Genomic DNA, 13,094 nt, shown 5'->3' with positions numbered 1-13,094 from the left:
TATGCCAAGTACATGGTGTAGAAGGGTCCAACCACATTTGACGTAAGAAACACCCCGATGCTAGGATTGCTGGGGCCATAGAACGCGTTTTCTGTTCCACGCCGCGAAAAGATCCTGTTCCGCACCCCCCGCTCCTGTCGACATGTGTTTGGAGACTAGGACTGGAGCCTGTACCGACAAAGCATCCTGTTCAAAGTGAGGGGTAGTCAGAGAAAGGAAAATGAAAACACAACTCTATCTCGTAAGCACAAACTAACAAAAACCATTGGCGACACTATAATGCCCCCGATTTTTTTTTGGGAACAGCTGGGCAAAGAACTGCTAAGGCAGAGGAACAGGTGTAGCTGAATATGGGTACCTGACCAATTGAGTCCTCGATGACCACCAGCACTGCCCCTACAGGGAGAAATTTTGCATCCATCTGAGATTCCAAAAAAGCGGCAGGATGTAAAGCTGGCTAGATTGCTATGGTTTTCTGGCTCCAGACCACGACCCGCCTGGTTTCTCTGTGTTCGTTTGGCTCCAGCCGTGAGCTGAACCAATTTCGCATGGTGCTCTATATATAAGCAGTGGGCATACCAGGTTTGGGAGCCAGTTTTTCAAAAACCCCACAGACGCTCCTCCTCCAGACCTGGTCAACAACGATGCAAATACAAAAGGCTCAGTAAAGATAAGAGTCTGTTGAATTGAACAACAAGCCAAGCTGCCCACCGAGGACGGCGTGGGACCAATGGTTGCCAGACATGTCTACAAGTTCTCTCCCAACAGAATTCAGTTTGTTTTTGAAGAAAAGTCGCACCTATACTTTCTGATATGATGACAGCAACACATCAAACAGTCCATTAAATTGTCCTAATAATAAAAAAATATTATTACAAACCAGATAGAGGTTTTTTTTGTCTAATTCGCCGATTCAACCGCCTGGTGCGAACCGCCTAAACAGCTTCTGCATTCTTCATACAGTTGTTCTTACGGTGGCCTGGCAGACCGCAGTTTGAACACTTCGCTTCCTTCTGGCGGGCGATCTGGACATGTTGTACTTTTGTGTCCATGCAGAATCTTGTCCTTTTCGATGTTGTCTCGTACGGTGGTTTGTCACGGCTAGTTGTTGGCCTGCCGCCACTTCTATTCTTCGACGGTGCTAGCAGGGATGCATCCAGGCTAATTGCAGCACCGCCATCCTTGGACAAACCGCTCGGCTGCACGAAATGTTGGTCAGCCCCGACATCCACCCTAGCCTTCTTCGCGGTCAGCCTCTGCTCAAGTCCCAACCCATCCCCCTCAACAGCCACTAGCTTCAACTTCGGCACCAAGACCTTTATGGACTCCATTGCCGTGGTGTAAGCATCCACATTTACATCCCCTAGCCTAACTACCTCCATGCAATTTAGGTACAGCTGAGAATGCCTGAAGCTAAAAGATGTCACCAGCCCCTGGTCCTTCTGGTACTGTACAAGGTGAAGCGCCTGAAGTTAATGGATCAGGTTTTCAGTCAATACCAGGCGTGTCCTCTTCTCCTGGAAGCTCTCTTCCGAATCCCTATCGTACAACAGTTTGTTAAATTGTTTAACAAACACGTGCATCGCCGAACCGGGGGGCACGTATGTCTTCAACATGTGGTTAGCACTTTCGCTATGCTGAGTACTGGTCATCCTCGCACAAAAAATCCCACTGAAGTACGGCTTCGCCCACTTGTGCCTTGTTTCGTATATTTGGTACAGGTAGGGATTCTTCTGCAATGCGTAAGTACTAAGCATCTGCAGCCAGGCACCCTTGAACTCCTCCTTGGTCAGCATCTGGTTCACAATCTGGTGGAAATCAACCTTGAACTGGCTGTTCTTCCCATACAATGCACCTAGCCTCTCCTTGGCTTTCCTCAGGACATGCCATTTGCACCATCGATGCTTAGTTGCTGGCAGAACATTACTAATAGCCCCCTCCATCGCCCTGCACTGATCTGCAGCCAGGAATAATAAACGTAACACTTGTATCAATTACTTTTCGCGTGCATCTTACGAAAAAGGCTAGCACGGGGAAAAAATATGAAATAACGCGAGATTCGCCGATGCACGGATTTTTGTACCTGTTAGTATGGTGACTGGTTTTTTCCCACTCATCATCTTGACAAACTCCCGGAAAACCCATTCGAAGTTCTCAACCTTCTCTTCATGCAGCAGCACACCCGCGAAAATGGCGCTCTGAAAATGGCTATTGACGCCAACGATCAGTCCGAAGGGCATATCATACACATTTGTCCTGTAGGTCGTGTCAAATGTTATAGCATCACCAAAGTAGTGGTACTGTGCCCTCCCCTTCCCCGTAGTCCATAGTAGGTTCATGATCCTACTGTCATCATCCACTTGCACGCTGTACGTGAATTCAGGGTCAGCAGCCCCCATCTCAGAGAAAACCTCAATTGTCTTCCTCACATCATCATCTGCTTGCTCGCTACTGATCTTCCCACACAAAGTCTTCAATGCCCTTTTTGTGAAGGGTATATTCTCCATTTTCCCGAAGAAGCTCCCAATGATACTGTAAACCTTCCCAAGGTTTACATTATTCTCGCGCAGCTGCTTGACCAGATCTTTTCTGTAGCTGTCGATGTGCCTGTGGGACGGCCAATGCGCCCTTTCGCCGAATGAAGCAGACAAATCATGAGTGTGCACGTCCCTGTGCTCGCATATGTACCAACCGTTGTCCTTCGTCCGCAGCAAATGGATTAGAGCCGGGCAAAGGCAAACGGGTGGAGTGTGAATTTGTTGCCCGCGGACGGCCCTGCACACATATAGACAACAGTTATCCGTAGGAAATAATGGCGGACCAGGTCGCCAGCAAAATTATTACACAAACAGACAATGAACAAAAAAATTAGCCGTAGGATACTATGCCTTGTCTGGGGCAGGTAAGAATTCAAGTGTTATGGAGGGAGGAAAAAACTCACCGAACAACCGCATACTATCTCCTGCATGCACTTAACCCAGTCGACATTGAGCCTGCTTTTGCCGTACCTCACCCCAAACCCCCGTTCCCACGAGTATAGATTGTAGAAGTCGTAAGCCTCTCCGATAGTATCGAATCACGATGGCAATTTTATCCACGGATCCGGGTATCCACGGATATTCGACTCGCCAGGCACGGGTATGGAGGGTTGGTTGTGTCCACGGATTTCATGGGGCGGTTATCCGATAATTCATGGAGCGGGCACGGGCAGAGCTTTTGCTCCATGGATATTCGATGGATATCCAACTGACATGTGGGTCTCACATGTTAGTGACACATGCGATTTTACCTACGATTGGCTGTCCTTTTTAGGCCCAAATCACCAAACCCTTAATTTAAGCCTTAATGATTTTATATTCTAAATAATCACGAAACCACCTTGTGCTGGTAGGGCTTCCACCGGCCGCATTGACTGTGGATCTTCGTTGATTGCTCCGCCTCCTCGGTAATGTGATATATTGTTGCTTTGATATTCCTATGAATTTTCGACATAATAACGACTGAAATGGTACTAAAATAATGTCAAAATGCTGCCAAAATATCCATGTTAGCTTATTAATGATGAAATGCAAGTGAAATATTGCTGAGTGGTACTTAAATTTTATGGGCATGGATATCCATAGATATCCAGGTATCCATCGGATTTGGATTTGGGGCGACATCCATGCCCATGGATACTTTCGTGGGCGGGGCAGAGCGAGGCTGCTGGATTTGGGCATGGATCTAGTTTTCCTATATCCGTCCAAACCCGCTCCATTGCCATCCTTATCGAACGACACCCCGACCTCCGGCACAATGACCTCACCGTTAGACCTGGCTGGGAACTCGCGAAGCGTCCGCTCCAGTGCCGTGATGCGGGATGAGTTCAGTGCCCTTTCGGGCGGCGCCTTCCCTACTCGGTTCCTGCAGACAGACATACGGAAATTAGCCAGGTGTTTTTAGATAAAAACAGATCAATGAACCATTGACACACCATCCACATATGTTTTTTCGAAATGCATGCATTGAATTTTGGCATTGCGGGTTTAAAACTTCCTTTACTGCAAAAATAACGCGCAACGTTGTGAACCTGCGAGAACTACTAGAACCGTATAGGCACTTCATTCGATTAGCAGAATTAGTAATGATGTTTCCCGCATACAAGATCACTGGTTTTTATCTCTGCAAATAAGTAGAGATGTAACCACTGGTTTGTCAGTCACGAAATTTGCCTTACTCGAGGTCGCCAATGTCTACATAGTTTATTTTCTAAACGGATCCAACACCCACGATTTACAGCCACAGCATAGATCAAGCAAATCCGCTTTGAAAATTGGGTGGCGGCGAGCAATACGTACCTCCTTTTCCAACCTGAGACTACAGCGCCCCCGCCAACATCGCCCGCCCTGGTGACGGACGCTTCAGCTTGCGTATGGTTCCCTCCTCGCCGATTGCACCAGCCACAGAATTTCCGGACCCATTGCTGCTGCTGCCGTCCCCTGGGACAACCGCCGGCGCAACGTAGCTCGGTTGCGAAGAGCATCCAACGACGGCCTCCACTCCACCGCCGCAGGATTCCGCTTGCGCCAGCAAGTTTTGCAGGCTGGACAAACCCAAAATTAGTCGCAGGAAAAAAGATTCTAGCAGACCCCTGTGCCGAGCTCAAAAGGGGGTTGGTTTCTACAAGCAGGATTCGCAGCAGGATGCGTACCTGGGCTCCAGATCTCTGAACACGAAGCCGGCCATCCGGCATACAACAGCCTCAACCACACTAGAATACCGCCGGGGACCCTTTTCCCTCGCTCCAGCGCGGTGATTGAGCGCCGCCACATGCAGAATTACCAGGCCATCGGACCAGGGGGGGACTAGGTAGCAAAGCGGCGGCGGGTGGTGGCTTAGGTAAGGGGAAGGTGTTAGGTTTTGGGCGTTGCTACACGGTGCGCGGTTACCAGTTTGCTTTACAGGGTGCCCCCTTGTCTGAACCAGAACCTTTCCTAAAATAGTAAGTGGGGCCAAAAGTAGACAGCGACAGGCTGTAAAACGAAAGCATCCTCTGTCCTAGAAACGCGTCCACACGCGGTGACGTGGGAAGACCACATCCACAGGCGGCTGGTCCAGATATAACAATAGAGGAAACTTTACCAGCTCCATGGCTTGACCTTCTTCGGTAGAAAAGTTACAGGCAACCAAAAATAAAACAGAAAACAAAATAGGGAGGCGCGCCAGAATCTACAACCACCGAAACAGGTATGAAAGGTTGCAGCCAAATTCATGCACCTCTAGATTGTACTCTAGATCTGTAGTTTTACATGAACATCCAGGAAGCTAGATTCAGGCCGGCTGATGCCTCAGTATCAGCTACCCCACAGATATTGTCATAGATGTATAAAACTGGTCTCCAACAGTTATGAGAGAAAAGGACATAGTGGTACAAAGTGGTCTGCATTGTAGGATGTATGTTCTTGAGTACAATCCAGCACCAAAAAGCACCAGGCTTTAGTAGTTTGTGAGGCACCTTAAACTAGTAAATGAACAAAAACTAGTGGCAAACTGCATTGCCAGGAACCTGAAAGCAAGGAGAGGCATGTAAAATTTCTCTTCCAGGAAGCTAGAATGTGTAGCCATGATTTCTCTCAAGTCAGTCTTCATCATCTGCAGGGCTTGAAGACAAGTACCTATTGTCTTCAACATGTATTTTCTGCTAATTTTCTGCTTGAAGTAATTGCAGACCGGGTGAATAAAGCATGGCAGGAAATAAAAACACGGTAGAAAGTTAACTTGCAACAAACTTTCTGCAAATGTTCTGCTAGCTAAATTATATGGAAATGTAATTATTTCTATATATTTGCATATATGGATTTCTGGTTTCCTGATCTAAATACACCAACACCTGAAGTTGATCATCAGGACCAAGTTGATGGTCAGAACAATGTTGAGGATCTAACAGAACAGGGACATCAAGATACAGAGAATGCAGGGACCAACACTGGTCCATCTTTGCGCTAGTTCATAAAAAAGATTGAAAACCTACATGTATATAAAAAAACATCCTATACATATTCTTGCTAATAGAAAATCACACCAGAATGTATTTATTGACACTAATTTACATCCTAAAAAATTACAAGAAAAGAACAAAACACTGCATATATAATTACCAAAAAAAATCCTATTAGTAAAACACTAGAATCCTATATGCAGGATGTATTAATTGCCTAAAAATACATCATGTTAGTAAAAAGCATTATACTAGAACCTATGTACAGGTTCTATTAAAGTGCCGAAAAAATATATCCCATTAGTAAAGCATTATACTCCTATATGCAGGATGTATTAATTGCCTAAAAATACATCCTATTAGTAAAGCATTATACTAGAAAAAAGTGCCTAAAAAATAAGTACATCCTACTAGTAAAGCATTATACTAGAGAATCCGATATGCAGAAGGTATTAATTGCCTAAAAAATAAATCCTGCTAGTAAAGTATTATACTAGAAATACTATAAGCAGGATGTATTAGAGTGTCTAAAAAATACATTCTATGTTCATACAAAAACATCGGAACTAGGGCAAAAGCTAGCCTTCGGGTTCTCATGGTGACTTGAGGAATATTAGGACGCCCAATACATGCAAGTCATTCCAGTGTGTTTTATTGAGCTAGCCATGGAGATCGATCTAGTTGCTTTGCCGTAGCCAGCTAACTAGTGTTTTTGTAGTTGATCAAGATGAGTTATAGTTTCCCTAGTTGCCAAACACGCTGTTATCAAGACGTACGTCTTAAGGGTTAGCAAAAAGGACATCAGGTGAGCTATCTGTGTGCAGGTTTCGAGATCTATGGACGATAAATACGACGGGATGCTGTAGTGGATTACAGAGACTTCAGATGTAGCAGCGCACCAAAGTAAACAAGAACGAAGAACACCCAAAAATTGCTCGCAACAGAGGCCACTGGAAATGCATCGCCCTCTTGATACCACAGAATGGGCGAAGAGCAGATACTCACCGGCTCAAAACTCGAGACCCAGATCCCTCCTCCCTGCCAGCGAACCCGCGGCGAAGAGAGAGATACGGGCTGCTGGACCGCATCGTCGGCGGCCCGTCGCCGCACTGCCGCGCGAACCGCCTGCTAGATTCGTGGGGGAGCCGGTGGTCGCGTCCATGGAGAGATTTCGAGGCAGAGACGAGACGAGACGCTTCGCCGCGACAAGGAAGGGGATTAGGGAAATTGGCCCGGATCGCCACGCCGCCGTGCCGCCGCGCCGCGCGCTCCGCCTGCTAGCTTCGCTGGGGAGCTTGTGGTCGCGTGGATGGAGAGATTTGAGGCGGAGAGAGACGCTCGGCCACGAAGAGGAAGGGGAATGGGGAATGGCAATCGCGATGGAGAGAGACTAGGCTGTCGGCGTGGGTGGGTTGAGCCAGGGACGTCCGATCGGGATCCAACGCATTAAACGAGTGAGCACCGCGTATGACGAGACAGTGCCCAGGCAGGAATTAGATTTTGGGTTAGGTTTTCCCGTCTCGCGCAACGAGCGCTGTAGTCTGCAGCTGCGAAAAGGTGCTCACTTGGAGTGACGGCTCTCATTTCCCCCCCTTCCTCCTCTCGACTAGCTACAGTTCTTGAGAGTCGACTCTCGACGGCCGGGCCGCTCCGAGGCCTCCTCCGCCGGATTAGCCGGCCGGAGATGGTCAAGGATGGGCGCCGGATTAGATAGGTTTAGTATTAGGTGTAGATCTAGATGCTTTACCCATGTGGAGTATGACTTTATGCCCATGGGGATCTGGTCAAGGTGGAGATGGAGAGGCTCCTGCTGGCCGGTGGCCGTCTGGCTGCTCGTCGCGGCGCTCCAATGGCTGGAGCCGGAGGCGAAGGGCGGAGGCGCATCCACGACCCCTTCAATAATCCTCTCTCCTTTCTCTCCCGATCTGGACAGATCCGTCCTGGATCTTGCTCTCCCTGGCCACCATGGTGGTGGAGAGGACGGAGCAATCCTTGATGGTTCAGTTCTTTGCAGATCGGCGGAGTGGTGGTGGCGATGGTTCTTCTGGAGATTCACAGCTAGAGGTCTTCTGGCCTCTGCTATCTATGGCCGGCATGGCGGCCTCGAATCAACAACCTCCGATCTGGAGGCCCTGCATCTTCCTTCCTGCTGGAGCTCGGCGTTTTGTTGCGGCCAAGTGGTGCGTCCCCGGCAGCTTCAAGGCGTCCAGCAGCGACGGATCCTCGCCGGACTTGGGCGTTCGGGCATCTGCGCCCTGTTTCTCGGCGGCAACGCTTGGAGGACGCCGGCGACTCGTGGTGGTGCCATTCAGGGACTCGATTGCGTTTTCATCTTTAGTCCTAGGGTGTTCTTTGTAAGATGGCTGGCCTTATCTTCAAATATCTGGTTCTTTAGGGCGAGTGATGTAAAAGGGCTGGCTTGTAATTCTGTACCCACCACATATGTTAATTGAGGTTCTTTCGGGGTCTTCTAGACCCCTTCTTTGTGCAAAAAAAAAAAAAAAAAAAAAAGGTGCTCACTTAGCCAACGGGCCCCGCTCCCCCCGGAACATGTTCCACCATCCAGTTCGAATCCTGTTCATGTACCATGTCTGGTCCTGCTCCTGCTCGACCGACCTGGACGGGGCATTAAATTAGCATTGCCAACCGTGCGTACATACAGCGCACTTGCTCACGTGGCACACCGCGGCATACAACATTTAATGTCAAATTGATGCCTCCGCGTTGCGCAGTACGTATTCCTATATCAGGCCGCTCCTGCTTCTGTATTCGTCTCCTCTCTCGACAAGAGGCTAGGTTTCACGCCGTTGTCGCCTCCCACGTCCTGCCGCCGCTGCCTTCAATTCCCGCCCCCGCTGCCTCCACACCGACGTCTCCGCCGCTCGCCGCCGGCTACGTGTACCGAGCTCCTACGCCAGCAGATCGGCGCCGCCCATCTCGACCCTCGCCCCCCGCCTCGCCGCTGTCCAGATCGTCTTCGGCCTGCAACTCACCTCCGCCCAGGTTGACCGTTGACCACAACCCCCAGCTCGACGCCGAATACCCTCCGCATAACCTTGAGAACCACATCGCTCGATCGAGATGCTGCACGAGAAGCCCGTCAGGTATGGTCTGCCCGGCGGTGATGAAGAGATGACATGAAAATGGAGTGGAAGAGTGAGAAGAGGCGCCGCATGCACCTAACCCAAACATCATCTTCCGATGCCCCTACTGCCACTGCGCAGGGTCATCAAGCCCCGATTTCTTATGCGATTTGCCTTTCCGAGCCCGGCGAGGCTGCCAAGGATCACGAGGGCCAGATTTCAGACATGGCAATCGTCCAAGCGCAAGATCATGCGCTGCTTCCGAGAATGGACTCGGAAGAAGAAAAAACCCAGGAGCTTTTCGGGCCGCATGTAATTTTCAGTGAGGAAGACCGGGCCAGTTATGCTCAAAAGTTGTTTCCCAATATTCGTCCTCCTATCAGCGTGACGGAAACGATGAGTTGGATGGACAACTTCAAGTTACAAGTGCGCCAGGGACGCATCCGTCTCGCTTATTACAAGGTACCGACCCACTGTGTCAATCGATCAGTCACCATTCCTCTTAATCAATCTATGCCGTAAAGTTCGTATATTTGTGCCATGGCAGCTAATTCGGTCCTCTGGTTTGGCATGTGTGAACAATTTTAGTTTGTATTTGTGTGCCATAGAAGCTGATTCAGTCCTTTGGTTTTGCATGTATAGGCTATGAACCAGGAATCTGGATGCAAGTTTAAGGAACCGAAAGCATACTCTGAGGAGGAAATTGTCGACCATGGGCACTTTAAGCATTTACAGGAGGATGAATGTTTTGAGTGGTTCTTCCATACTGACGATAGCTGGATCCCTGATTTGGAAGACTATCAAAGGATTGTCCTTAGAAATTTTGTAAGTGCACTGTCTATATCTATACTTGAGTCATCCTGTTCAGTTTGGTTATATAGATCATGAATATTCAGAAACGGTTTGAACACACACCGTGAAAACCGGCACTCAGCGAGGAAGTTCGTTTTGCTTCATTAGTTCCAACCGCAGCTGCTTGTTCGTACAGAAAAGTGAGCCATGGGTTAGGCTATGGGTTAAAATTGTTACTGAACAGTATATCCTTGATAAATCTAGTAGATGATTGTTGTTTGACTTGCATAACCATATTCTCTGCTGTGGTTTATGAGAATATCAGTTTTGTATCTATTGCCCTAATTTTGTGGCTGCCGATGGATGGTTGGTCATAGTACTTGCTGGGTATGATTTTTTTCTTAAATGACAGTTTTTTGTATTTATTCCAACCTCGGGTAAGTCTAGCTGGTGCATTTGCCGAGTAATCCTAAAAATTGATTTGTTCTTTTCCATTTCATATTATGGATTTATTGAGAGAAATGCTAGGAAGTGTATGCCACTTGAATCTTGGACCTCCTTGCTTGCCTTAGTTTTAACCCTGAGGTTCAGCATTAGAATATGAAAATAATTATGTTTTTTATGACTGCAGGGAGCAGTCCAAGCTATGGTATCTTATATTTTTTCACTAATGTTGCTATTTTCAAACTTATTATCCTTTATATGATTATTGAGTTTGTGTGGATAACTCTTTTGCTGCTGAAACTAGTTGACGTTTGAATTGTTTCTGAATTGTATCATGTCGATCTCTCAAAAAAGTGATTGACTTGTTAAATGCAATTTAATTATATGGTGCCATTTCTAGCATGCTCGATCTTATCAGAAGGGAAAAAATGCGTATCTTTGGCCAGTTACTTTCATAGACAAAACACATAGTCTCACTTCACTGTAGCCATTAAGTATGTCCACTGACGTGCTTTGAAACAGCAGTGGTATCTGTTATGTGTGTATATACCACTTTGTTCTTCCTATTTATTGTGTGCATTGCTATGAACCGAAATCATTGTTGGATGGACACATGACATTCCTGCTGCACATTGCTGCTATTTTATATAAACCTAAATTATAGTGATAGTTATTTGGAGCTTGAAGACCAGATCAGCTCGAATAGATATTGCTTATATGTTCTCTGAATGCCAGAATGTAAAAATAGAAAACACTTTGGGTAGTGTTTATTTATTAACTGAATCTTCTTTATCTTCCAGGTAGTGTCCATCCATCTCCCTAGTTCCCTGTATGTATTTTTCAGATGAGCCATCTAATTCGTGTCCATTTTCTAGATGCCTGGTAGAATGGAAGCAGAGTACCTTGATGTCAATGGCTACCGTGAACTTTATCATACATATGAAATGGATGCTGTTTATGTCGAGTACTATGGAGAAATATCAAATAAAATAAAGGTATGATGTATGCATCATGTGATCAAGCTGTTGGGATTTGAAATATTACAGGATATTATGGAGGGAATCTTCCCCCGTTGGTCAACTTTTTTTGTATTATTTTAACACTGATAGACTTCTATCTTGCAACAGTGGATTGAAGATTTTTTGCATATGGATGCCAGGTCTGCAGAGGTAATTATGCCTCAGAGAAAATCATTAAAAAGGCTATAAGTCGTAGACACATGGATGGTGAAGCACCAGATTATTAACTTCTTTGAACTTCAGTGGAGAGACATAGAAACTATAGGATCGAGGCAAGCATTGAGGATTGCAACAGAGTTCCCCCATATGACTGTTCGTTTAGCTGCTTTTGCATATACTGTAAGATATCCTCTTGTCTGCTAATTTTGGTGTTCGTCACTGGTGTTGCTCACAAGCTGGTACATTTTCATTCAGGAGTACATTTTGGAGTTGCGCAAGGATGCGTCACTCAAGGACCTAGATCTTGTCTATTTTGAGATCTGGAGACTTGTCATTAGGGATAAGGTTAGCATCCTGCTACAGCAAACATTTTGTGTAATGAACCACCACTGACATGCGTTTGTGATTGTACACATTTCTTACTATTTTACACATATTACAGAAAATTTACATGGATGCCGTGAAGGAAGTATATGGAATGGACAAGTTCCATATACACAAACGGGTAATGGATGCTGAACTGAATTCGGCTCCTGTCTTCTGGACAATGAAACAAAGGGCAAGTTGTCTCTTAATTAATTTTGGGCTGTTCTGCAATTTTATAACCATCTCCTGTGTGTTTATTTATATTGTCAAATATGCAACATATTGCCAATTTCTGATTTCCTCTGTTTACTTTTCTAGATTTATTGGATCACCCAGGAGCAAGGCATTGATTTTAATGTAAGGATTTATATATGATTTAACACAATGATTTATATATGACTTGAATACGTTGCTAACATTGGTCTCACCTTTGTGTGTGAATTTAGACTGAATATAACAAAGCTCGGGATTTGTTCCGGAAGGGAGTTGCTAGGACGAAAATAAAGAACATGGCGAACTATGCTAAGAAAAAGATGGAGATTGGGGAATGGTTGAATTTGCAAGTGGTAAATCTCCAGTATGTTAACTGTATATCCAGTAGCGTGGTAGGGTGCTTCCCCAAGATAAAAAGGAACTTATGCACCAACTTTCAGGATTGAGGCTCCAGGACCTGGAAGGAAACACTAGAATCATCTCTTTTGCACCTGAAGTCGGTCTAACAAAATTAGTACTACTTTTGTCTATAGAAGGATGTCATAAGTTTATCAAAATTTCGATGAATCTACATACTATTTAGTGTATAGGTGTATCCGGATTTAGACGGAGGGGGAACTATAATTATTACTACCTGAGCTGCTCACGATCAGTATGGAATTGTGGATGTTGTCTGGATCCTGAAACAGTCACTCTCTTTCTCGAAACATTCAGTTAGGTCAATTATCGTATGACTGCGATGGAAGCTAGCCTTCAGATCAAATGGCTGAAAAACCACCATACTGTTTGACCTTAAGTGGGTTTATTCGTGTAATAGTACTATTAATGCACTGAGTAGAGTTTTAATGTGACAAACCTATTTAATCGCATCTCCAGTGTGCTATCACTAGTACAGAATAGCCTACTAGTCACGTGTCATTTTTAGCTACCAGTCGTGGGCCCTGGCCCGCCACTGCTAATAAAGTATTAGTCGCATGTACCGGTCAGGTCCGATCCTAGTGTGTTTTTTTCGCAATTTTAAAAAATTTGGGACCATTGCCC

General features: G+C 46.1%; 2 protein-coding genes across 4 annotated transcripts; one reads left to right on the top strand and one right to left on the bottom strand.

The window, feature by feature from the left end:
- Positions 1-817: 817 nt before the first annotated feature.
- LOC124661345 (protein FAR1-RELATED SEQUENCE 7-like) lies at positions 818-7,405 on the bottom strand. Of its 2 annotated transcripts, XM_047199206.1 has the most exons (7): positions 4,691-7,044; positions 4,338-4,582; positions 3,774-3,903; positions 2,942-3,076; positions 2,771-2,775; positions 2,084-2,739; positions 818-1,957 (listed from the first exon to the last, which is right to left on the bottom strand). In XM_047199206.1, exons 1-7 carry the CDS (start codon positions 4,730-4,732, stop codon positions 1,473-1,475), a joined length of 1,698 nt encoding a protein of 565 aa, XP_047055162.1. In that variant the 5' UTR covers positions 4,733-7,044; the 3' UTR covers positions 818-1,472. The 2 variants fall into 2 exon arrangements, with proteins under 2 accessions (XP_047055162.1, XP_047055163.1); XM_047199207.1 differs by lacking the exon at positions 4,338-4,582 and having other exon boundaries at positions 6,983-7,405.
- A 1,624-nt stretch (positions 7,406-9,029) lies between these two features.
- LOC124659057 lies at positions 9,030-12,686 on the top strand. Of its 2 annotated transcripts, XM_047197017.1 has the most exons (10): positions 9,030-9,522; positions 9,703-9,885; positions 11,172-11,291; positions 11,424-11,465; positions 11,559-11,654; positions 11,730-11,819; positions 11,917-12,033; positions 12,159-12,197; positions 12,287-12,406; positions 12,494-12,686. In XM_047197017.1, exons 1-10 carry the CDS (start codon positions 9,115-9,117, stop codon positions 12,497-12,499), a joined length of 1,221 nt encoding a protein of 406 aa, XP_047052973.1. In that variant the 5' UTR covers positions 9,030-9,114; the 3' UTR covers positions 12,500-12,686. The 2 variants fall into 2 exon arrangements, with proteins under 2 accessions (XP_047052973.1, XP_047052972.1); XM_047197016.1 differs by having other exon boundaries at positions 12,287-12,548.
- Positions 12,687-13,094: the final 408 nt, after the last annotated feature.

This window comes from Lolium rigidum, chromosome 6, assembly GCF_022539505.1.
Source record: "Lolium rigidum isolate FL_2022 chromosome 6, APGP_CSIRO_Lrig_0.1, whole genome shotgun sequence".
NCBI lineage: Eukaryota > Viridiplantae > Streptophyta > Magnoliopsida > Poales > Poaceae > Lolium > Lolium rigidum.
Note: the sequence above shows the minus strand (reverse complement) of the source record. Positions and strands in the feature narration are given on the sequence as shown.